Source organism: Macaca nemestrina, chromosome 14 (genome assembly GCF_043159975.1).
Source record: "Macaca nemestrina isolate mMacNem1 chromosome 14, mMacNem.hap1, whole genome shotgun sequence".
Taxonomy (NCBI): domain Eukaryota; kingdom Metazoa; phylum Chordata; class Mammalia; order Primates; family Cercopithecidae; genus Macaca; species Macaca nemestrina.
In genome coordinates this window covers 28,498,170-28,524,080 of record NC_092138.1, presented here as the reverse complement: position 1 = coordinate 28,524,080, position 25,911 = coordinate 28,498,170, and the positions used below count along the sequence as shown (strand labels likewise).

At 48.0% G+C, this 25,911-nt stretch overlaps 1 protein-coding gene across 5 annotated transcripts in view; it reads right to left on the bottom strand.

The window, feature by feature from the left end:
- The window catches only part of LOC105491773 (amyloid beta precursor protein binding family A member 1), a 226,511-nt gene continuing 200,600 nt past the window's right edge, over positions 1-25,911 (bottom strand). For 3 of the 5 annotated variants that reach the window (XM_071077693.1, XM_071077691.1, XM_071077692.1), the window contains exons 6-13: positions 24,962-24,994; positions 23,857-23,943; positions 23,051-23,236; positions 18,941-19,120; positions 16,387-16,599; positions 7,800-7,919; positions 5,547-5,687; positions 1-3,853 (exon numbers count right to left, since the gene is read on the bottom strand). In XM_071077693.1, coding sequence (XP_070933794.1) covers positions 3,782-3,853; positions 5,547-5,687; positions 7,800-7,919; positions 16,387-16,599; positions 18,941-19,120; positions 23,051-23,236; positions 23,857-23,943; positions 24,962-24,994 — 1,032 coding nt within the window. In that variant the 3' untranslated portion in view covers positions 1-3,781. The remainder of the gene's footprint in view (positions 3,854-5,546; positions 5,688-7,799; positions 7,920-16,386; positions 16,600-18,940; positions 19,121-23,050; positions 23,237-23,856; positions 23,944-24,961; positions 24,995-25,911) is intronic. The other 2 variants (XM_071077695.1, XM_071077694.1) reach the window with 2 other exon arrangements.

Sequence of the window (25,911 nt, the reverse complement as noted above, 5' to 3'; positions counted from 1 at the left end):
CAAGAGGTGAAGTTCTTGTTTATTGTTGCAGCAACTCTTATACAGACATTAGCGTTCAGTTAAATAAAGGAAGATAGCACAGTAAAATACATCACAACCCCAAACCGGATGACTGTGGCCACGGTACAGAGGAGGGAGGGAGGGACCAGTGACCAGACTGTCGAGGAAGTACATTCAGTGGGTGTGCGGTGTCCACATTCCAGGCTCACGTGTAGATATATTTTATTTATATATTTATTTATATTTATATATAGATCATTGAGTTTTGTGTATACAAAGAACGATATTGTTACAAATACAATACTATACTTCTCCCGACGCTTTACAATAAGCTCTATTTCACCCTCTTTACAGAACAATAGTACAAGTTCATACTCTAGGTGCTGTGCTAAGTATGTACAAGAAATGTCATTCCCACACAGTCCTCACACACTGCCTTGATGGAGGGGAAGAAAGATCGAGTTGTGTGCTCAAGTCGACCCAGGCCAGGGAAGGAGACAGACATGAAACTCAAACCAACAGGTGGCCTGTGAATGTGAGTCAACACATCTAAGGAGGGGCGGCCCCTGGTTGTAAACATTGGTAACGGCTACACCACTGGGTCGAGGGACCCAGGAAGGGCTCTGTAGATGGTTTTCATCCGTGTGCGGGAGGTGTTGGTGCCCACAGGGTGAGGGGGGCAGAGGAGCGATGGGGGAGGTAGTAGGTTACTCTGGGACTCCCTGAAGGCGGTGTTGATGGGCAATGTTCAGAAAGCAAACCCGTGCACAGGGACCCGGCGCCCCTGCAATGCGCTCCTAGGAGCCTGCTCTGGCGAGGGAAGGTGTCGCTGGAGAAGTGGGCTCCAGGCATTGGTCTTTGGGGGTTTCTCCCTCTCGTGAACCCAAGGCTGATGGTGGCTCCCTGAAATGCTCACATTGGAGAAGAGGCAGGGTGGGTTCTGGTGCCTCTGCCTGGACCAGGAGGGGGAGGTGAATGTGGGAGTCCATCCCCAAAGCTGAGCCACCAGCATGTCCTGGTGGAGCAGCCACAGCGGCTCTGTGCCCTCGCAGCATTTGGGAAGGCTGCTCTGTACATAGCCTTCCCGTTACACGGGGTATTTAGATATTTACATATATAACTATATATACCGGGATGACAGAAGGGAAGACCACCACTTCTCTTGGGACTTTCAAAAAATCTAGCGACTCACTTTTAAGACTCTGGCTGCTGGGGTGACCATATCTAGGCTCACTCCCTTGCCCCAGTGGTAGCGGGAAAAAGAACCCACTTCAGTTGGATGGACCTGTTCCGAGCTCCAGCAACTTCCACTCACTGGGTGTGAAGACACACCTGGATTAACACAAAAGAATGTGGTGGACAAATCATCTCACTCTTATGTTACAATGTCAGTTCTCCAGGAGAGCTTGCAGAATTGCCTTTTTCAGCACCTCTCAAAGTTTACAAGGTTTTTGTGCAATAGGAATAGAAAGTATATTCTCTCCTTGAGGTGAAGATAGGTAACTGTTATGTGCAGGTTGTACAGGGACGCACTACTGGAGTTCTGTCCCCTGGCCAATCGTGGGCGGGCCTCTGTGGTGCTGCCCAGGGGCCTGGGGACAGACAGGCATGAGCCCCTGCAATGATTTTCCAAGGCTCCTGATGCCTGAAATGCCACCAGTAACACTTCATTCCTGTTCTATCCACTCTTATTGGCAGAGGAAAGATGAACTGGCTGGTGACTCTTTAGTGTCTCATTGTATCACCAGATACTCTACAGCAAATGGACAACCCAGGCCATGGTTCCTTCCTGGTCCTCATGTTTGTGATGGGTTGACCTTGGGGCTGGTCTCCAAGCAACTTTCGGTAAAGCACCCTTCAAAGGAGTCCTGGGGAGCTTTATGGCCCATCCCAGAGTCCCTGGCCCCACCCCGTGCCACTCTCTGCAATGGCAGAAGCCCCTTTCCCCACAGGGCCCCTGGGCAGCCAGCGGCCTCCCTTCCTTAGGGCTCCTTTGTAGTACAGTGAAACTGAGAGCTCCGCTGCTCATTCCTTTCAAGCATTGCGCTTCCCTGATTCTAAGCAGAAAACTCTGAAGGTATAGAGATCTCGGGGAGCTGATCACAGAGCTCTCTGGTTGAAGTCTCTTGTCCCTAATCTTGTTATAGTCACTTTTCTCCCTCCTTAGAATCCCTCCATTCTCTCTATAAATACATGCTATCCAACATTTGCTCACTGAGTTCCTATTTCCATAGACACAACATAAATATCCTGGATGCAGAGAACAGGGACTATATTAATTACAAAATATATTAGTTTCTCTTCCCCTGTCTCTACTGAGGTCATGAATGAAACAAAACAAAAGCAAAGCCAAATCACACCTCACATGAAAACAAAATGCTCTTTGGACCAAGTGAAAACTGGCTCAGAATTATAATATTACTAAAACATCTACACTGAACTGAGACGGAAGCCATAAATATGAGGCACCTGATGAAAACACGGAACATTCCACACCAGCTGAAAATGCTCTCAGGCCCACAAGGCAGCAAGAGGGTGTTTATGGGCCACATCTGGGGATTCTGAGGCATAACTTGAGGTTGCTATTGTCCCCTTAATTTTGTGGCTTATGTACTATTCTGGCCTTTCCAATATCACATGCTGCCTAGTGGCCCTGAGCAAAGAAAGCTGGTCTTGCCTTGGGCCAGGAAACAAGAGGACAATTGCACCTGGAGCTCGCCTTCTGGGGAACAGTCCCTCCTTCCCAGACCCCTGGGATGTGTGTTCGGCAGGAAGGGGAGTCCAGGAGGAGGATGCTTTAAACCAAGGTGGTGCTGGAGGGGCTGGGCCTCAGCCGCAGAGACGGCAGGTCTCTCAGGATGAGGCTGGGCAGCCCCCACCCTCCTGGCCACCTGCCAGGGAAGGGGCCTCCCAGAGAGGTGGGTTTCCAGGGGATGTGTGTGCCTAATCTTCAGCTTGTCTCATTGGTGGTGGGAGCAGGGAAGGGTGATATGCAAATGGGACTGTGTGTGTGAGAGATACAGAGAGAGAAGCAGACAGTACCTGCCTGTGTTTATCTAATGGTTGATAACTTCAGGACAACCTGGCAAAGTTCAGATGCCCCATGAATTGCCAAGCTCTCTGTGACACTATGGTGTCCTTGCCCAAGGCAGTTATTTCCCCTTTTATCCTGGGGTCAGAAGGCTCGTATTAGAAAACACACATACGTTGAAATTAAAACTAGCAATAGAAGAGGTTTAAGGTTGGCTCAGAGATTCTGGGAGGAAATAATGTATGGTGCCCCAACTACAAGGCAGGCAGTGCATAACCTTAATGACGTGGGCTGGCCCTGGGTACTACCACATTCCCACAGATAAACTCAGAGAGCAGAGATCAGCAACTGGGTTTTAGGCACTGCTGAATCAGCTGCTTCACTGCCCTGGGAGCTCCTTCTAAGAGGTCTGTACCTCTTGGGAAGGGAGGATTCCCCCTCAGGCAGTGACAGCTCACCCCTGGACACACCCAGAAGGCCCTCCAGGATGGTCCTGGGTCGGTACCAGGTGGATGCTGGCTGCTCTCCATCCTCAAGGGAGTGCATACGAACCTTCCCTGGTATTTAAAAAAAAAAAAAAAAAAAGCAAATCGGAGAGAGTAAAGAGGTCCTTGCGGATACTTCTCTTCCTGTGTAAAACCGAATGCTGGGCGCGAGAGGGGAATGTCTCAGTGGACACAGGGATGCAGCACGAGAAACACAACCACGATGAGGAGAGTCCTCCATGCATGCCACCACGTGCGGCCGCGGTCAGATGTAAACGGGCTGCTCCTGGGCCGTCAGCAGCCTGTACATGGCGGCTGGCATTGTCTTCATGTGAATCTGAGGGTACAGAACACACTTTAGTGGGGGCTGAGGCTGGGGGCTGGCTGCATGGGCACTGCCCAGGGCCGGCGAGAGAGGCAGTGCTTCTCGCATAGAGGGCTTTGAAGATACCCCCCTACTGCCCAGCCACCACCAGGGACCTGACCCAGGGTGGCCTCCAGGAAGGGTGGAATCCACTGACTTTCTCAAAAGCTTAGGGGTGACAGAAATGAACAACAAAAACAAGGCAAGGCTTATTTCTCAGTCAAATGCTCTTGCTCTCACCAGACCCTACCCTTTTAAAAGCGAGAACTCTGAAAATGGAGGGAGAAGGGCTCAAGGCTTCTTAGGGCACCTGCCTCCCTCACCTCTCTTGGCAGATAAGGCAAGGGTGACAAATCAGCCCTAGAACAGCAGTGATGACTGACAGCAGTGATGGATGACAGCAGCGATTACTGACAGCAGCGATGACTGAAAGCAGCGGTGACTGACAGCAGTGATGACTGACAGTGCAATGGCTGACAGCAGTGATAAATGAATGACAGCAGTGATGACTGACAGCTGTGATGAATGACAGTAATGACGACTGACTGACAGCAGTGATAACTGACAGCAGTGATGAATGACAGCAGTGTTGACTGACAGCAGTGATAAATGAATGACAGCAGTGATGACTGACAGCAGTGACAAATGAATGACAGCAGTGATGACTGACAGTAGTGATGAATGACAGCAGTGATGACTGATAGCAGTGATAACTGACTGACAGCAGTGATGAATGACAGCAGTGATGACTGACAGCAGTGATAACTGACAGCAGTGATGACTGACAGCAGTGATAAATGAATGACAGCAGTGATGACTGACAGCAGTGATAACTGACTGACAGCAGTGATGAATGACAGCAGTGATGACTGACAGCAGTGATGACTGACAGCAGTAATGACTGACTGACAGCAGTGATGACTGACAGCAGTGATAAATGAATGACAGCAGTGATGACTGACAGCAGTGATAACTGACTGACAGCAGTGATGAATGACAGCAGTGATGACTGACAGCAGTGATGACTGACAGCAGTAATGACTGACTGACAGCAGTGATGAATGGCAGCAGTGATGACTGACAGCAGTGATGACTGACTGACAGCAGTGATGACTGACTGACAGCAGTGATAACTGATTGACAGCAGTGATGAATGACAGCAGTGATGACTGACTGACAGCAGTGATGACTGACAGCAGTAATGACTGACAGCAGTGATGACTGACTGACAGCAGTGATGACACGTCACGCCACACTGCACTGGGGTCACACCTCTGGAGGGCCACTTTGTTGATTTGACTTGAGTCTAAGAGTTAAATCTTTTAAATACATTTGGGGAGATTAACTGGGGAAAATGGAGGCAACTTAGGCAACCATACAGAAAAGCAACAGAAAGCTGAGTGTTGAAAAGAGAAGGTGAGCACATCAGATAAAAGAGAAGGCTGAGGGTGACCTGATTCCATTTCATGGAGAAGCTCCCGGACAACCGCTTGCAAATGTGTTTGGCGTTTGGTCAGAGACAGATAGGTCTGCTCGTTGGGGAGTGTTCAGGATTGGAAACTCAGGGAGCTTTCCCAGAAGGACTGCTCAGGGCCACAGTGGGCATATGAGGCAGGGGCACCAGACGCGGCCCTCAGCACCACCCCCAGCCCTGGATCTCTCCTACCTCCCCAACAGCATTGGAGAGAATGTGGACGATCTTCTCGTGGGGGGTGGCCACGACGCTCTGTCCATTGATTTCAATGATCCGGTGCCCCACACGGACGCCTCCTCTCTCAGCTATTCCCCCTCTCATGAGGCTGCAGATCTGCCAGAGTCAAAGGCTGTGTTACCCTCATGGCAGAGAGTGTGGCAGGGCTGGAAGGCCGTCTTTCCCGAAAGCCCCGCCCCCGCACTCTGCTCTTGGAGAAACTGACATGGTTAGGCTTTGGGCATTTAACTCTCTTAGTGTCTTTTCACAAAAGAATAGGTGCTGTTGGTCCACATGGCCACCTTGTTCATGTGGCTTGCGCAGAGACTGTAGCACATCACTGGTTTTTACAGCACACTGAATTCTACTTCTCACCCCAGCTGGGGCTGGGTAAAAAGGGCCATTTGGGCCTGTCGCAGAGTCGCCAGTGTTTTCAAACTGTTAGCCTGTGTGACGCAGGTTAGTGTTAGTTCCCGCAGTCATGACTGGGACTCAAGCACTCAAGCACCGACGTGTTTAATGCAGCAGATTGTTTTTAGGGTCACAATTGCCTGAGCCACCGTGGGGCTGGAACTCCACCTCTGTGTTCCAAAGTGTGGCTGGCTGGGAGGGAGAGGCTCCTTTAGAGCTTCCCAATTCAGCGGCCCCTGTTCAAACTCCCTTCCCACAGAAACGACAGTGAGGCTGGATTTTGTGATGGCACAGTCAGCCACCACAGTGACCTGAGGCTGCAGGCGGGGCTGATGGGCCCTCCACCCTCACCTCACACACACTGCAACATAACTTTTCCCAAGAGTAGGTCTGAATTTACTAAGTTGGCTTTTCATTCCAGACCATGCACCTTTATTTTAAGTGGATGCAGACAAGATTGCAAGTGACATCTGGCAGCAACATGCTGTGTCATTCTGTGAGTGTGTGGCCCAGTTGCTCTCTCAGCTAGTCTGGGGTCAAAACATGCCTTAGGTGTTTTCCCAATGGACCCACAGGTGTTAACGACTCCTTGTTCATATCCAAACTTTTAATACTATTTAACTATGAACAAAGCAAACAAGTACAAGTACAAACCAATGAAAAGATGATCTCAGAGCTAGACTGTAAAGAGTCAGCCTAGGTCCTCTCCTAATAGGTAAACTAGGCTACTCAGGTACGAAGAATGCAGGAAGTGGGGCTGGATATTTCAACTCCAAATGGGAAGTTCAAGGGTATTTCTAAACCTTAAAATGTATTTGGAATGATATTTTAATTATCTAGGACACTTTTTTTTTTTTGGAGACAGAATCTTGCTCTGTCGCCTAGGCTGGAGTACAGTGGCACAATCTCTGCTCACTGCAACCTTTGCCTCCCGGGTTCAGGTGATCCTCTTGCCTCACCCTCCTGAGTAACTGGGATTACAGGTGTCCGCCACCACACCTGGCTAATTTTTGTATTTTTAGTAGAGACTGGGTTTTGCCATGTTGGCCAGGCTGGTCTCGAACTCCTGGCCTTAAGTAATCCGTCTGGCTTCGCCTGAAGCCCAAGGTTTGAATGATCACTCAAACACCACACTGTGTGAATCCCAGTTGTGACTGTGGGAACTGAGCCGGCCCCTGCACTGCACAACCCCAGGCTTGGGAGTCAGCTGCTCTGCGGGGACTCTGTGCCGCCTGGGTGGACAGCCCAGAGGCGAGGAGGCTCTTGGAGGGTGCATCCCAAACTCTCAAGCTAGCAGCCAGGAGGACAGCCCTGCATGTCACAGAAATGCTGGGTTCTGGGCGGGAATCTCTGCTGAAGGGACTCTGTCCAGAGAGGGAGCTGAGCCTGCTTCATCCATCTTTCTTGATGGATTCCTTCAGGGAACAAACTGACTTTAAAAAAAAAAAAAAAAAAAAAAAGAAAATCAAAGGCCCTGTAATACCAGCACTTTGGGAGACAGAGGCAGGCAGATCACGAGGTCAGGAGTTCAAGACCAGCCTGGCCAGTATGGTGAAACCCCGTCTCTACTAAAAATACAAAAATTAGCTGGGCAGAGTGGCACATGCCTGTAGTCCCAGCTACTCAGGAGGCTGAGGCAGGAGAATGCCTTGAACCCAGGAGGCGGAGGTTGCAGTGAGCTGAGATAGTGCCACTGTACTCCATCTTGGATGACAGAGCAAGACTCCATCTCAATTAAAAAAAAAAAAAAATCAAAGGCCATGCTACATTTTTATTTGTCAACATTGTGGAAAAGGATGTGGAAGGTGTTCTACTTACAATTCCGTTCTGGACACTGAAACCCAGCTGGTAGCGAAGGTCTGGTCTTCTGATTAACACGGTGGTGACCGGAGGACATCTCACAATATTCAGCTTGACTCGGGATTGATTCTTTAAGCCCTTAAACATGAATAAAGTACAGTGGGTATGGTGACCACTGAGGCAGACAGAATAAACAAAAGCAGGCAGCACCAAAGGCAAAAGAAGCCACACTGAGTTTTCCGTAGGACCCACTGCCTGCCTGCAGGCCTTCAGTGCCCGGGCTAGTACAGTCACTGCTCGGCTTCACCTACCCAGGGAAGATGCGACATGGTGCAGATGGAGCCCTTTCAGCCCATGCACAGATGGGGTTCCTGTGGGCAATGCCTTCCTTTTGGGAAGTGGACTAGGTTCAAGGGATCTGATCAAAGTACTTGCGCAACTATGAGGAAGTGTCAGATGTACTTTTTGACTTCAAAGATGAAGGAGGCACACTATTTCCCCCAGCCAGGAAAGACACGAGTGGGAAATGGATTTTCTTTCTGGAAGGCAAACTCTAGCAATGACTCCTCTTCTAACAAAGGACATCTAACTCACAGCAACTGGCCTGATTCATCATGGCTCTTTTCTCTGGTCTCTGATGCTCCTCTTTCCCCTTCTTCCTGCCAGTGAGAGATTTTACAGCTATCAACATTCCCACAGCAACCAGGGACTCCAATCAGTGTGTGCGTCCTTGGGAGAATGGGGAGGGTTGCAGGATGGGTGTTGATGGAGAAGGAAGGGGAAGAAATACGACTTGCAGACTGTTGTTTCATGATCCCTGATGACACACCTCTCCCTCTAAATTAAAATGGAGCACAGAGGGAAAGCTGATCTTTGACTATAACAAGGGACTAGTTTCAGTGACTGTGTAGAAAGCTTCCACCTTGGTGTATCGCAGGCTCCTGCTCCTGTCCCCTGATCAGACTCACAGCAGTGAGAGAAGCCCTGGTGTGCTCAGAAGCATCTTTAGAAAACCATCACAAAGCTACATTTGCCCTAAGCTGGGCAATGGGAAGGTTTGCTCCTGCAGGCCCGACCACTGACTTGTCAGCTTCATCCTAGAGGAGGGTGCTGAGCAAAAGGAACTCAGCTCTGAAACAAATGTCCATTTTCCAGTCTCCCCAGGGTGCCTGCTCTGCCTCAACAAACTCCTGATTACCAGATGGGATAGAAGGAGTGACCAATAGCAGGTGCCTTCCCACCCTTTTCAAGTCATGGTATGCAGGAGAATCTTGTTTGCACGCTGGGGTAAACAGACCACACTGTTGTAGCTGGAAGCCCTGCAGTCCCTGGCCCTGCTACAAGAGCTGAGGCAGCGCGGGTCAGAGCCCTCAGTGGGAAGCACCTGCCCGACTGGACTCCCATCTACACGGCCAGCTGTCTGGGAAACTGCTCAAGGTCAGGCCCAGGCCCACTCCTCCAAAGGGAACTGTAGGGTGGGTGGGAGGAGAGGTGGGTAACTTTTCCTCCAGGGGAGAACAGCTACCAGGGAATGAGGAGGCACTCAGGGAAAAGGCAAGCTCTGTTCTATCTAAGCCCACAGTATCGCCCAGAGACAGCATCTGCTCAGTTCACAAGTGGGTCCAGTTTGTGCCCGCTATGAGTGAAGTGGAAAGAGAACCTGGAAAGAACAGTAACAAATCCACAAAAAGCACGCATGAGGGGTGATCGTCTGCCTCTTATTCTATAAATAGAATTCTGCAAATTCCACAGCCACTACTGCTGTCACTCCTTGACCAGTCTACCAAATCTTTTTCAGTGCGAGGTCAGGACTTACATTGCACATTTTAAAGATGAAGACATAGACATGGAGCTTGCTTTGTCCAAGGGCTCTGTGGGGTCAGGACTGGAATGATGGATCCTTGCTCAGGCACCCTGCCTAGCAGAGGCGTGAAACTGGTGTTAGACAATTTCACTGCAAACAGAATCTGTAGCCAGAGTGCTTCTTGGAGTGGCAGAAAAGACCAACACCCCTTCTGTATCTGAGTTACAGAATATGCTTTAGATTGAGGGAGAGGCGGGGGCTATTTAGTCTCTGGTTATCCAGCTTTACCATGCTTGGCCAGCAGGTGTATACCAATGGCTCTTAAACCCCACACAGCAGCAGCAGCAGCAGCCCCTGGCCACTTTTTAGAAGTGCAAATTCTGGGCTCTACCCAAGCCCCACTGAATCAGAAACCTAGGGGTGGGACCCAGGAATCTGTGGATGACAAGTCTCTGAGATGATTTGGGTGCACACTCAATTTGCGAACAACTGGTGTGGACCACTACTGCAGAACAATGAATGGCCTCATCTGCATCCAGGTGACTTAATTTCTCCATGGATGATTACATCCAAAGATGTCACTTTACTAGTCACACCTGCAGCCAGTGTGCTCAGTGGGAGCAGGTGCTGGCAAGGGTGGGGTGAGGGTGACATCTTGTGGGAAATTTTGTTAGCCCAGTCACTATACAGCTGACCCGTGGTCAGTCATCTCCATGTCTGTGTCATGCAGGAACACCCCTAAGATCACTGCGCATCAAAATCTACCCTGATGATGAAACTAATGGAACCAAAATGACTGTAACTACCTGTCATTGGACACTCACTGTTGTCTGGCATTGACTTGGAAAGGACAGGAGCTGTCTCATTTAATGTGGTGGCCATGATTATTCTATAAATATATTATACAAGAGGAAACTGAGGCTCAGAGATATTAAATGACTCACTCACATTAACACACAGCAAGATTCAATCCTAGGTCTGTCTGCATTCAAAACGTGCAGTATTTCTACACCATAATGCCCCATATACACAACCAGAGAGGGTGTGTCTTTTGTGAATAAGGCTTGCTCCACAAAGATGACAGGGTCAGCCACAGAACAAATCTGCGTCCCCAAATTCCAGCCTTGAATTGGGGCCATCTTTTTAGTTCACTTTCCTACGTGGCAAGAGTTTTTCGGGGTTCCTGGTCCTCACAATTCCCCACCTCCTGGCTTCCCCACTGATGTGGTTCTAGTTTCTGCTCCTAATGTGTGAATCTTGATGGAACTCAATTTCCCCGCTGTTAGCGTCTGCTCCCCTAGTGCTCTGAATTCCTCTGCTTTCTGCAGGACTTGAGCCTCCCCATGGCTGTCACTCTGCTTGTGGCCTCCATGTACCATGCAACTTGGCATTCACACTCATGCGGCATCTCCCGGTGGTTTTGGAACATCTCCGGGGAACTGTTCTGGTTAAGGAAATGATTCCAAAGCACAGCAATGGAATGAGTGTGATTCTCCCTGGGGAAATGAACATCTGCAAAGGATCCAGGCCTTCCATATGCAGCAGGTCCCATCGTCCCCATCAACAAAGGGAGATGCTCTGGCCTTCCGCTCCTATCGACAGGACCAGCACAGCCTGGTGAAGAGGACTCCCCTGGTGTCAGAAGACCTGAACTCAAGTTTTGTTTCTGCTACCCCAAGCAGTGGGATCTGAAGCCCTTTGCTCACCCTTCTCCCACCTCAATTTCCTCATCTTCCCAACAAATGGTAAAGCTCACTAACGTCTCTTGCAGTTCTGATTTCAATGACTGCACCCCCTTTAATGTGTTTATTCCTAAATGCCTTTGTCTGCAACATCAAATCTCAACCATTATGCTTAAACCTATTCCTGAAATTTAAAGTGGGCTTCTTTTGCAGGGCTGGGAGGTATGATGGAGAGCAGCTCAGACATTCATGCAGACATTTTTATCTGCTTTGAGTGCTTACTCCTTCCCACCCACTTAATCAATATTTACGAATCACTTGTCATGTGCCAAGAAATGTGTTAGGCACTGGAGATTCAGGGAAGTGCACCCTTTCCGGGGGGGACAAGAGACATTATCGGTACTAAGCACAGGGCTGTGAGCCCAGAGGGGGCTTGAGTCCCTTCACCCTTTTCTTTCTCTCTAATCACAAACTAGGAGACCAGGAATTTGTGGGAAAGAAGAGAGATGAATGATGAAGACAGGAGCATGCTGTTGGAATCTCAACCCTTCAGGCAAAGCCACCTGCTTTAAATGTTTACACCTGTTAACCACTGATATTATTTAGGTACGCTTGTGTGATACAGAAAATGTTACCCAACATACCCAAAAGCAAGAGAATGACTTTATCTTCTCAATGTTGCCTAAAAAATTCACACTGCTCTGGTGGGTTCTTTCCTTCTCTGTGAATTGATTTAAGACGCCTGATCTGTCCCTCAGTGAAAGATTTTCTAGATTGGGGAAAATGTGTTGCAAGATGAGGCTTAAGAGAAATAGCAATTGGAAATAACCAGACCATGCATTTGCTCTGCTGTTCCTAATCAGTGTTTCATGTTGGGTCCCATTAACTTAGACTTCTGAGCTGCCATTTTATTGGAGGTGCCAATTAAATAAAGGGTCATTTGGTCCCCATGACAACAGTGGAACGGTACAGCAAATTAAGAAATCTGGTGGGAGGGGAAGGCCAAAGAAGAGGGGCGAAGAGAGAAAAGAGAAGCCAGAATGGTCTCTATAGCAACGGGAGAGCGGAACCATGATGCTCCTGGGGAAGCAAGGGAAGCTGTGCGCTATTCTAAAACAGAGCAAAAACCCAGAGGGCAGGACCACAGAGGCAAAGGCCCAGAAAAAGGCAGCCTGTAAAATGTTCCACCCACCAATAATTATGCCTTGGGAATTAATTATGACCCAAAAAATAAGAGGTAGGAAGAGGAAGGCAAGTCAATACCTATAATTCTACTCTAGAAATCTATTTCCTCTAATCTGGGGGGAAAATGGTCAACCAGTATTGAAGAGGCCAGATGCAGAATGCACACTTTGGACCCCTGTTCCAGAAAGTGTGGCCTGCAGACTGGCGATGCCATCACCCCCACAGGGCCTGCTGAAAACGCAGAATCCCACCCTACACCTGCTGAATCAGACCTGCAGTCTAACAAGATCCCCGGGTGATTCCAATCAGTTTGAGAAGCACTGATTCATCAGGATGAGAGTTGCTTGTCAAAGTCACTGCAAAGAGCATGAACATACACTGAAACAAATTTGAACACAGCCTTGAAGCGGCCCGGACGCTGCTCTGCAGTGGCCCGAGGGGTAGGGGTAGGGCAGTGCGCACATCTGTCCAGGTGCAGGCAAAAAGGAGTGTGTTTTCTAGAGAATTTAAAAAATGTGATAGAACCCACTGAAGTCAGTCTGTATTTGGTACTGGCAATTCTGGCTGTTATCAGTGGTTACACCTCCCACCAGCCAGGGTGGTCCACGGACGGACCATCACATCTCCCTATTCAACAAGCGGCACACTGTGGTGGGGAGGAAGTTCAGCTGTGTTCTAATCAGGGTCTGCCCTGTTAAGTACTTCTTCACTATGGGCGGCCATGAAGGCACTGCTTTCCTTACTCTTCATCTTCATCAGTTACATCTCTTTCATCACCACTCGGCCTTTTAATTTTCTGGTTCTATAGAGACTACATTTATAGACATCAAAGTTCAGCTCCTCAAACAATCCGTTTCCTCTTAGGAAACCGTGCAGACAGAGCTCCGTCTGTACTCCAGCAAGCTTTGCTTCCACCTTGATGCTGTGATCCCACGGCAGCTGCAGAGGGAGTCAGGCCGCCCTCACAGCCTCACTGCTTCCCTCCTCTGGTCCCCTCGCAGATGAGACGGGAGGGATGCTCAGGAGGGTGGGGACTCACTGGCTAGCTGGGGGCCCTGAGCAAGTCTTCTGTGCGTTTAGAGTCTCCGATGGCCCATGTGTGCACCTAGCATCTGCTGTCCCCCTTGTGGGCTGTCCTGAGGAGGAAGGGAGGTGACTCCAGGCCATGAGCTGGAGTCTTGCAGGCCTCAGGAAGCCCAGCTTGTTCTTGCCCAGGCCCCATCCCTACCTTTACTTAAGTCCTCCCCTTGTCTGAGTCTGTTCTTAGTCTGCCATGACAAAGTACCACAGACTAGGTGGCTTATAAACAACAGACATTTCTCTCTCACAGTTCTGGAGGCTGGAAGTCTGAGATCAGTGTACCAGCACTGTCAGGGTCTGGCGAGGTCCCCTTCTGAGTTGCAGATGGCCAACTTCTAGTATCTTCACATAGCAAAAGAGAGCTTGCTGGGGTCCCTTTTTTAAGGGCACTAATCCCAACCATGAGGGCTCCACCCTCATGCTGATCACTTCCTAAAGGCCCTACCTCCAAATAGTATCACATTGGGATTAGGGTTTCAATATGTATTTGGAGGGAACACAAATATTATTCAATACTTAACCCCCCATCCCCTCTCCTCCTCCCCAACCCTTCTAGACCCAGACCAGCTCCCCACAAACCGTCCCTGACCAGCTTCCCTCTCTCATCGATTTGTCTCTCTTGCTTCTGAACTCCTACACCGCCCAGGCAGAGTTTCTCAACCTCATTTGGGGCTGGATAACCCTGTGCTATGGGGCTGTGCTGTGCACCGTAGGATGTTTGATAGCATCCCTGGCCTCTACCCACTGGATGCTGGCAGCACCTTCTCCTCCCCAGTGGTGACAACCCAGTCTCCATACATTTTGGAGGATGCAAGATCACCCCTGCCTGAGAAGTACCACCTCAGGGTCTGGCTTGGGCCTAGCATTTCACCTGACACCCTCCCTGGGATGAGTCTGTATTGGAGGCTTATCCTCCAATCCTTAACCATGGGTGATTACATCATCTTGCTGTGCCTCAGCTTCCTAGCTTGTACAATGGGTGCAACAATAGTACCTGCCCACAGAATGCTGCCCCGAAGGCTCAGCAAGTCAGTCCACACATATCTCAGAGCACACAGCGCTCAGAGCACCCAGAGCACAGACACACAGCACTGAGCACTGCAAGCCATAAGTCCTTTCACTTCTCCTCAAACTGATCAAGCTCCCTGGGGGCAGGGACTGTCTCCATGGGATCCCTGGGTCCCACAGCCCCTCAGCAGTTTTCATGCCTGCACCCAAGGTGTTTAATCAGCAACTTGCTCACTGGCAGGAGCGACTTGTGGTCCTGCCTCCCCAGCCCCACCTCCCGCTTGCCTCTCCATGTGATCACAGCAACACCAGACCAGCCTTTCCAGGCCAGGCTCAGACCCCATCTCTCCCTGACTCAACACTGGCTCCTGTCCATCAATTCAAGCAGAAACTTCCAAAGGCCACTTCCCTTTCTGCTACTGACCTAGGTTTTACTCCTTCAAGGTCAACTTTAAAATCACATAAAATGGGCTGTCTAATCACTCATAGCCTCTCACCTTTGCTCTTAGGGCCGCAGAGCCCTTGCACATCTCTAATTATCCTCCACATGCATACTGTCAAGCCAGCTTCCCCAGAGCACGGCTCTGCCTCACAGAGGCCCAATTAAACCTGTCTGAATGAATATCCATGTTCAAAGTTGATTCTCTAATCTTATCTTTAATGTGTATTAAGCAAGAGGTAGAATTCATTTAAGTGTAAGATATAAGAAAAAGAAATTAGAGGAGGCCAAAGAGGACTATTTCTTTCCAGATGTGATTATCTTACGTGGAATTAGAATTTAATCCATTTCATTAAAAACAAAAAGGCACCATCCATGTGTCCTATACACTCACCTTAACCTCCCATCCCCACCCGCTCAGCCGAGGATGCTAGCTTTGTGATTTTTCTTTTGCTCACAATGACTATTTGCATGCATTCATCCCTTTCCTTCTCCTTCTCCCTCTCTCACACATGCACATATGTACACAGCTACATCCTAGCTAAGTCTTTCAGGAAACCTCTGCAGGACCAAAAAAAAGTTGTGGAATCTCAGTCTACCTACAGTACCACAGCACTTGGTGCAGAGCTACTGGGGTCTACAGATGCTGTCATGGAGGAGGGACATCCCAGTCACACTGGCCAGGCAATCGGCAAGTTCCAATGTGCTCAAAAGACTCCACATGAATGCTTCATGTCTAAAGAGAGTCTCATTTCTTCTCAAGTATTCATATTTAATTTTCCTTCCAATAGCTCTTCTTAGCCTTATAAGCATCAGTTCAGGTTGAGCAGGAAGGATGCTCAGGTATGAAAAAGCTTCCATGGACTGGAAGAGAGTTTCCTTCTTCTTCTGGCAACGAGCACATGTGAGTTGCTTTACCTGGGGTCTGAGGGAGGACAAACTCACCTGCATCATAGTCAGGGCCACTGGGAAGGAAAAAGTGCTCAGATTTGAAGCATTTCTATGATTTTTTGACAGGGATGGTAAATCGTGCCAAGTGTATCTGGCTGACTATAAGTGATTGTCTGGATTCCCAAGCTGAGGCTTTCTCTGTTGAGGCTGAGTCTGGGCTTCGTGGGAGAGTGCTGTGATTGGCTAGTGATGCCTGTGAGGGACATGCTGCTATTAGAAAGTAGTGTTATGTGAACCAAATACACTTCCCCTGATCTAAATTGATTTCAGGGAAGAATCTGTAAACAGTAACTTGATGGTAAGCTTCCTGAGTGCAAGTCCACGCCTTTTGTGTTTATGTCTTCCTTGGCGCCTGACACTTCGAATATGTTCATATACATCAATGACTGGATGGGGGTCACACTTCACATCACTTGAGGTTTACCACAGCAGCTAATTTTTCCCATATTCAGGTACCTTAATAATGCTCTGGCAGGTGGATAGAGGCAGGCCCACCAGGCTGGTGCCATTAATGGACATGATCTGGTCACCGATATTCAGCTTCCCAGATTTCTCTGCAGGGCCACCATGCATCATATTGGCAATGATCACGGTGGGGAGGATGGATCCCCAGCCAGACTCCACAATCACCACACCTAGGATTTCTCCTTTCTGCTTCTCTATGAAAACCTGGAAGGAGAAAAACATTTAGAAAGCCTACATCAGCAACCATCTGGGGTAGGCAGAAATCAAAGCCTCTCCCCCATTCCAGTCTCGCCTAAAGAGACACTTCCCTGGGGGGAAGACACTTCCCAGATGAGTTCCTGTCTTCTCAGCATTCCGCACATTTGGAATTTTTAAGAAATGAATTCACACAGGTCTACACTCTTTTGTAATTCACTCTTGTTTCACATAAACAAACTTGCCTCAGCACACAACCACAAGGACCACCAGTTTTTTTTTTTTCTTGTTTTTTTTTTTTTTTTTTTCAATTTCTTCAGTCCTGTCCTCAGTGGCAGGGGAAGAGGCTCTGTGGGTGGGTGGTGTGTTACGGTTTCTAGAAATAGCTTTTCAAATTCCATGCGCAGGTTCCCCCTCCCACAGTGCTTCCCCAATTCGCTCCGACATTTAAGTTTCTTGAGTTAAAAATAAATAAACACACAGAAACACTTCTCTGCAAGGAGAAAAAGTTGAGAAAAAAGAAAAAAAACGTGATGCTGAAGTTATCACAACCAAAGGTTGGGTGTGCACTCAGGAAGTGCATATCCTGGATACACAGATTTTTCACAACCTTTACTGGCACGGCAGAGAAGACAGGAGTTGATGTTGGATACTTGCACTCTGGGGAGGCCTGCAGAGATGCCACTAAAAGGTACTGCACCTCTTGGAAGCATCCAACAAAGAGTATGTATGTGTATTTTTGGGGGACTTGACAAAGTCCCCTTCACAAGTTGATGTCTGCTTCCCCCAGTTGCTGAAGTTCACAGTCAGCCCCTTCCCTGGAGAACTGTCCTTAGCTGAATGGGAGACACCTTCTGTTAAGGTTGAATTGTATCCCCCCAAAATTTGTATGTTGACTTCCCAACCCCCAGTGCCTTAGACTTAGATTGTGACTATTTGGAGATAAGGTCTTAACAGAGGTAACCAATTTTAAATGAGGTGATTAATATGGGCTCTAATCCAATATGCTGGTGTCCTTAAGTAAGAAGAGGAATGGTTGTCTGTCATGGGTATCAAAAAAAGAAGAGGAAATTTGAACATAGAGACATGCATGGAGAAAGGATGATGTGAAGACACAGGATGAAGACAGCCATCTACAAGCCAAAGAGAGAGGCTTCGAACAGATTCTTCTCTTATGGCCCTCAGAAGGAACCAACACTACCAACATCTTGCTTTTGGTCTTCTGGCTGCAAGGTCTGTGAGACAATAGGTTTCTGTTGTTGAAGCCACCCAGTCCATGGTACTTTGTGACAGAAGCCCTAGTGAATTCATACACCCCCTGTCCAGCTTTGGCCAATGACCGGCGTGGGGTACAAAGGCTTGCCAGCTCCCTTGCTCCAAGGTGAGACAAATCTGTCCTGCAATCTGAGCCATGGAGCTTCCCTCCGGGTCAGAAGGAAGCTCCTTGCAGAAAGGTGGGACACCCTTCCTTGGTGTCCCACCACCAAGCTTCCCACATCCCTTCTGTTCTGAGGTACTTTCCCAACAAACCTCCGTGACAAGAATCCCCGCCTCAGGCTCTGCTTCTGGGGAATCTGACCTAAGACACCTGACAGACCCCAGTGGATAAAACGATCGCTTTCTCATTAAAAGTTCTTTTTACCTATGGGATCAAGTCCAAACCCCTCAGCTGGACTTGCAGGTCCTCCAGTCCTGACCCAGACCTCAGGCCCATCTATCTCCTTTCCTGTGCCCATCTCCTGCTCTAGCCAAACCATACTTCCCCATTCCCCAGACAAATGTGGAACTTTCTGACCTCCAGGCTTCCAACCATTCCATAGACCCTACCCTCGGCTTGCCCCTACAATCCCCAGATCGCCAGACCAGCTCAGATAGCCTCGTCTTCCTACAGGCACTCTTGAAGAGCTCAGTCTGAAACCACAGGTCATCCCCAGAGGACCACAGCATCTCTTGTATGAAACCTGAGATCTTCTCTGTTTGTCCAAGTGTAGTTGGTTTTGATTAGTGCCTGTACCTGGCACCATCACTTAACTTTTTCAGTGCCCTTAACTAGATTGCAGGGTTTGTACAGGCAGAGTTCAGGTCCTATCTGCCTCTGGGACCCACCCCAAACTTAGCTCAGGATGACCAGGAGCAGAGGATGTGCTGCCTCTCTGTTTATACACAATAGCATTTCATGACAGGGCCCCAGAGCGGGGAGCGAGAGATGGGTGTGAGCGACTTCACGATGTCCTGCCAATACTGCACTCTTCACCCTTGATCTGCCTTCACTTCCGCGGCAGGGTGCCCCCCTTTCCAGGCCCCTACCCAGCTGACCCAGCCTGGAGAACAGCTTCAGGAAAGTACCCACATCTTTACAGTTTTCCGACTTGGAGAAGTGAATCAGGTCATCGTTGTACATGTCCTGGGTATTGAGCAGGTCACTATACTCCTTCTGGCTGAGATCTTCAGGGTTAATCCCATTGGCCCTGAGGAATTCCTGGTACGCCACGCTAAATGCCTGTCCGATGGACTGTGCAATCAGCTGAGCCTGGAACAGCAGCCAGAGAGGAAAGATGGTCAGCAGAGCAGTGCATCTGGTGAGCAGCCTGGCACGCTTCCCACCTGAACAATGGCCCTCCTGGAGTTTGAAGAAGCCCTAGATATCACACCTGCTGGGCCAGTGGCTCTACATGGGGCTACCAGTGCCCACCAGGGGCCGTTTTCAGAACGACTGGGGATGTTTTTGATTATGATGATGATCATAAGGGAGCTACCGGCATTCAGCAGACAGGAGTCAGAGATGCTGAATATCCTGCCATGCAAAAAACAGCTTGATACAGTGATGAGTCATTCTATACCCTGCATCATCTTCACAGATCCCACTGGACATTCATGAGCATGCAATACTTGTTTACAGTTATCTGAGTCCAGGATTCAACTCCAATTTATACATAAACACAAAGACTTTGTGTGACTCTAATACACATCGAACATTTCAAGAATAATACCGTGTGAATTGAGAGAAGATGTTATTTTGCTTCATTCAGTACTTCACCAGAAGGAAGCTTCATGACTTCGAAAAATCATCAACATCAGTGCTGTTGTGGTATCTGTGCTGCTGATAAATCACATACCTATCAACCTGCACATGTGCTGTTGTGCATGGTGATTCTGCACATGCTTGTAGACACATACATGTTATTTAGCCCTCAATTTGAAATGTCAACTAGGAAGTGTTTACGATATCCCACTGCACACTGTGTTCTGCTACATTCAAGCTTAATCAGGTAGGTATAAGCATCTTGACTACCTCATTATGCCTTTCAGAATGGTTGTGCCAGAGCATTTATTAATATATATTGTAATATGGTTTTATTTTAGCTTGCTTTCCACTTATCTTTCCTTTATATTACATTTATGGCCACAATTTGATTATTCTGTGAAAGATTTTTCAATAGGGGAGGTTATATTAGCTATGAATTTCATTTCAGGATAGTAATGGGTCATTAATAAAATATTTATTGTAGAAAGGGAGTGTTGGATCTAACAGAGTTGAGAACTCTGACTGGTCCAACCCTGTGTTTTCCAGTTGAGGAGATGGAGGCCCAGAGACACAAAGGAACCTCTCAAGGTCACACAGCTTACAGGAGGTGGCACTGACTTCTGCACTGGGCTTTGATAGCTTTTCCCTGCATTAATTAAGCAACATTATTAATCCAGACAGCCAAGAGCAACTGAACACCTCTCATGTGGCTATGCTGCAGTAAATGCTATACAAGGTATATGCTATGAAAAGTAAATGCCATACAAGGACCATCACTGAATCTGCATATCAATTCTATGACAGCTATCAGTATGACTGGTCCACAATCTTTCACTTGGAATGCGAGAGGCTCTGTTTCAGAATTCAAAACTTTTCCAATTTTAGAAAGGTAGCAGGGTGCAAATACTGGACATTGTGCTATAACCTCCCTTAGGGTCTGGGGAAGTACACAGAGCACAGTAACATTTCTGTGGCAAAATGTGTAAGATTCATGGTAAGCTAAACAAATCCTATAAATGGCCTCCCGGCAGGCAAGGCAGGTTTATCAGTCACCTGACTGCAAAAATCCCTTTAGTTTCTCAGAGCCTTCTAGACTTTGGAACTATGGATCTGTATTAGTGTCCCCATTGGGTAGACCAGGATATGGATGTTGAGGGGTTAAACTGCACACTTCCTGAGAAGGGGCTGGGGGCTGAATCCAGAGCCCATCCTCCTGCCCACCACACTGGACAGCTTCTCTGTGAATTCTGATGGGCAGAAAAACAAAGCCAAACCAGAACATCTCTAGAGCAGTGTTTTAAAAACACAATTCTAACCTCCACTCCTCTTTCCCCACCTTTCCTAAATGTTGGTAAAAGCACCTTATTAACAGCAAAACAGCAACTTTCCATGTGGCTGGCTATGGGAAAAGAAATACTGAACTTTTCTCACTGTGAGAATCTGGTGACTTTACAAGTCACATCAAGAACTACCACCGTCTACCTATTGTAAAACCGGAAGGAGTAAGGCATTGCTTTCGGCATCAGAGAGGTGCATGTAGACAAACTGAAAAATATATACCTGGGAATGTGACCAGTCGACTTCCCGATCACCATTAGCGGATGCCCCTGGTGAATGCACTGGCTACTGGGATTTATGGACCACTAGCCATGTGCCACACATCAGGCTTTAACTGCAGTATCTATGAGAGTGCCGCAGCAGCCTGGCGAGGGAGGCACTATCGTCCTGCAGAAGAGGAGCCTCAGGCTTAGTGGCTGCACAGCTTGGAAGAGGAAGGACTCAAGCCCAGCTTGCCCAGTTCTGGAGCCAGCACACTCTGGCCCTGCTCTAGTGAAAGCAAAGGGGTAAGGTTCCAGGTCCACTCTTGCTTACCTCTTGCTTCTCCATTCTTTCCTTTCTTCTCCTTCCCAAGGAGAAGAAACCCCTCCCTAAGAGCTCCAGCCAGATGGAGGTGGCGGTGGGGCCCACAGGGATCCTCGATCCTTGTAACTCTGTCTTTTCACTGGCCCGCAGGACGCAGGAGGCTTAAAAGTCCAAATTTTCACTCTTTTGGAACTTTCTGAGAACCTCCTAAAATTCATTTTCCCCCTGTTTGCATGTTGGCCTCAGTTTTACAGGAACAGTAGGGAGAATGGCAGGCAGAGGCATTTCAAGCTCTCTGTCCTCCCAGTGACCTTGTCCTGTGGCTGCTTTCTAGAGAACAAGACCAGTAAAGGATGGTGACAGTAAGTGTCGGCATCTCCTCTCTGTGCCCACAGCCCCGACAGCTCTGGTTCCCTGGAGAAAAAAGCAGGATGGCTGCTGACACCTAACTTCCGAGAGGAAGGCAATTTCTGCAGCTAGATGAATGCTGTACTGGAGAAGAATGGCCTCTTTGAAGGAACCAAGGCTACAAGACGCCATCTTCTCTTCACAGATCAGGACTCTGTGCTCCATGCGAGAAACAGAGCTTATTCCTCTGCGTCAGGAGGAAACATGAGCACAGTCAAAAGCAACGGTCCTCAGGCGGTGGGTGAGTTTTCTGCTGTTAAAGATTACTATGGGGCTGTGGCCTCCCCTGGGAGGCAGCTTCTGAGGCCCAGATGGCGAGGGGAAGTAGGGGAGCACCTAGGAGCAGCTCAGGTGCTAATACAGTTTGCAGCCTGGTGGCCTCACTAGCAGCTTGGGTTACAACCCTGAAAGCAGGCCAAATGAAAAAATGGCTTCTGTTGTAAACAAATTTTCTCTGTTGACCACATCACCCAGAGAAATGGAGCTTAGGAATCACTGACTTTGCGCCAGGAAGAGGAGCTGGTTTTCCTAAGGACTGGGGTGGGCAGTGCTGTTGTCTGCTGGGGAGGGACAGGGATGCTAACTTTCCTGTAGCCCAGAGGATGGTCCTGGACCACAAAGAACTGTCCTCCCAAAATGCCCTCATGCTTGGGCAGACCTGCTCAAACCCCTACAGGGGGGCCAAATTCTTCCTACTCTTCACCTCATCCCAAAGTCTCTAATAACTCGGCCTCCTTTCCCTTCCTCAAAGGGAAACGCAGCTAGCCCCTGACTCAGGGCCTTCACATCTGCTCCTTCCTCATTCTCACTTTATTCAGGTCTCTGCTCCAAGGTCACCTCCTCAAGCGAGGGCTTTGTTGATCACCCTACCTGACATAGCCCCTGTCCCTCCATCCCTTGACCCTGTTTTGTCTGTGAAGCACTCCCCATTACCCAATTTTACATTAAGTATATTTACCTATTGATTTTCTGTCTCCTTTCAGCCCTTGTGACGAGTACCCTGTCTGTTTTATTCAGACTTGTATCTCTAGTGCTGGAACAGTGCCTGACACACAGTATGTGCACAGTAAATACATGTTTCATGTGTGATGAATTAGACTGAATCAGGTTCTGAAAAGTCAAGAGAACCTAACCCAGAAGGAGATCAAAGGAAGCAACCCTTACATCCTCAGACTCGAAGACGTGGCAGATCATCTTGTACTGCCTTTTCCCATCCTGGGATGGGTGGGAGGCTTCCACGTTCTCCTGGGAGTTGGAACGAGGCATCCGCCGGCGGGCCATCAGCACAACGATGTTCCCAATGTCCGCAATGTAGGAAATGGTCCTCAGAGGGTGGTCCATCATTGTCTCCTGGAGGTAGGAGGAGAGGGCAGGTAAGTCCGGCTTGGCATCTAATGACCCAAGAGAGCGCCTGCCACCCCATAGCCAGTCAAGTATGTTCACATGCAGGGTGGGCTCCCCGGCTCACTGCAAAGCCCATGATGAGGGATTAATGAATCCCCACCTAGGCCTGAGGGCATTTCCCTTGGCTAACCAAGAGCAGGAAATGATCTGTGGCAGGTGAAAAGAAATAAGAAATTCCAAACAGTAGAATCTCTTGTGGGGAAGTTAAAAAAAAAAAAAAAAAAAGACAAAAAAAAAAAAAAATCAAAATGGCATGGCTGTTTCTGTTTTTGTGTGCAGGAGTGTATGAATGATTTTAAACCCAATTTCTTAAAAGACGAATGTGTCCACATTAATGAATCCTCTGATTAAAATTTCTGAAAATGCTAAACGTCATCCATGTCTTAGGGGCGTTTTTGGGCTTTAAGAAAGCAGTCCCAAACCCCATCCAGCAGCAGGCACTGTGAACACCACCTTCTAGCTCACTGGGGCCCAGCATCTGGGGACAGCCGCTCTACCGACACATGCATCTCTGAGTTACGATGCCACTAAGCTTCCCCCTGGGAAAGGTGGAAGCCAGCTGATACCTGTGTGTCAGCGTTCAGCACTTTGATTCTCTGGGTAGAAATGAAGAGATCCACCTCAGTCATTGGCTGAGATTCGCCTTCAGGAGCCTGAGAAGAAAAAATGCACCAAGAGAAAGTCTGACCACACTGCCCTGACCCAGATGCAGAAGGAGTCAGGTTAGCTCACACAGAGGCACCAAGACACAGTTACCAGAACAGCAATACAGACTCTAGGCTTAAACTGCCAAAGCTGAAGGTACCACACAGAGGATGGACACATGGACAAGAGTTAGCACCTTTAGGTTACAGGGAAAAACGCAGAATCCCCTTTTCTTCTTCCCCTATAGAAGCAGTAACTCACTGCAGTAGATTTCACTCTTTGAACGATGATGGCAAGTGGCGCTCTCTGTAAGGGTTTTGGAGCCCAACAGATTGAAGAAATAGGGCAAAAAACTCATACCAAAAGACCTTGGGGAAGTCGCTTAGAATTTGCCTCTGCTTGAGCCGATGGAAGACAATGTTCATAGCAGCTGCAAATGAAGCCATTTGGATGCAGTTCTGGTAAGAGGGTCTTTACATTTTACACACCACCCCAGCAACACAGAAGCAGTCCTGAAGCCACCCCATTAAGAAAGAGCCCCAATGCCTCAACGTCCCAGGAGTAGTAGTTCATAAGCACCTAGAAGCTCCACAACCAAAAAGCGCAGTCTGGTTCATTTAGGGCTTAACTCTGTACATGTGTGGTTATTAGCGAGTTTTCTTTTTTGCATCCAGCAATCTGACAAATCCACAAATCAAGCATAACTACAATCGAACAGACTCAAGTCCCTGCCACATCGATGCTCCTGAATGGTTGGAACTTCCATACTACTATACGATTCATTTAGCATCTCCAATCTGCTCCCTGTCGTTCCTCTGAAGTGAAATGACTAATGAGCAACAGAAAACGGCCACCTTTGGCAACTGAGTTTTGAGAAATGCTGGCTTATGGGGCGGTTCAAAAAGAAATCTGAACAAAAACTTGCTGGATGCAGAAAACAAAAACACGAAAATATAAAAAGGTAAAACAGAAACGAATGAAAAGAACAGGCATAACACCAAGCTGATGAAGTTGTTTGTACTGCACCTTCTTCCTGCTTTTGGCTAATTTCTGGGCCATCTGCTTAGCATGGAACAAACAGAGACAGGAGAATAGTTAGAAAGAATTTGCAGAGACTCAAAGTCAAAAAGGGAATTGACAAACTAATACTGAATAGTGGCATAAAGCGTTTCTGTGGGAAGAGGACTGGCTTTTAAAAATCCCAGTCTAAAGATAATCAATGTCGTAATTCAGAATTTAGTATGTGGGAAGTGGTGAAGTGAGACAAAGGAAATGTGTTGGGTGCTTCTTATACTTAATTGCGATTGATCTTTCCAAAGAACCAAGTTTTGGCTCTGTTAATTTTCTTTATTGTAGGCCTGGTTTTCTATTTCACTGATTTCAGCATAGATCTTTATTTCCTTCTACTTTCTTTGGGTTTAATTTGCTGACTTCTCAGTTTCCTGAGATAAAAACTTAAATTACGGCTTTTCAAACTTTATTCTGATATTCAAAGCTATGAATCTCCCTCTAAGCATTGCTTTGGATGTATTCCACAAATTTTTGTGTGTTTCAACTTAATCATTATTCCATTAATTTTTTTTTCAAATTTCCACTGCAATTTCTTCTTAGAACCTTGGATTATTTAGAATTGTATTATTAATTTTGATACATTTGGGGATTTTCTAGTTATTTTTTATTTATTATTATTATTTTTTGAGATGGAGTTTTGTTCTTGTTGCCCAGGCTGGAGTGCAATGGCGTGATCTTGGCTCACCGCAACCTCCGCCTCCCAGGATCAAGAGATTCTACTGCCTCAGCCTCCCGAGTAGCTGGGATTACAGGCATGCACCACCACACCTGGTTAATTTTTGTATTTTTTAGTAGAGATGGGGCTTCTCCATGTTGGCCAGCCTGGTCTCAAATTCCTGACCTCAGGTGATCCACCTGCCTCGGCCTCCCCAAGTGCTGGGATTACAGGTGTGAGCCACCGCGCC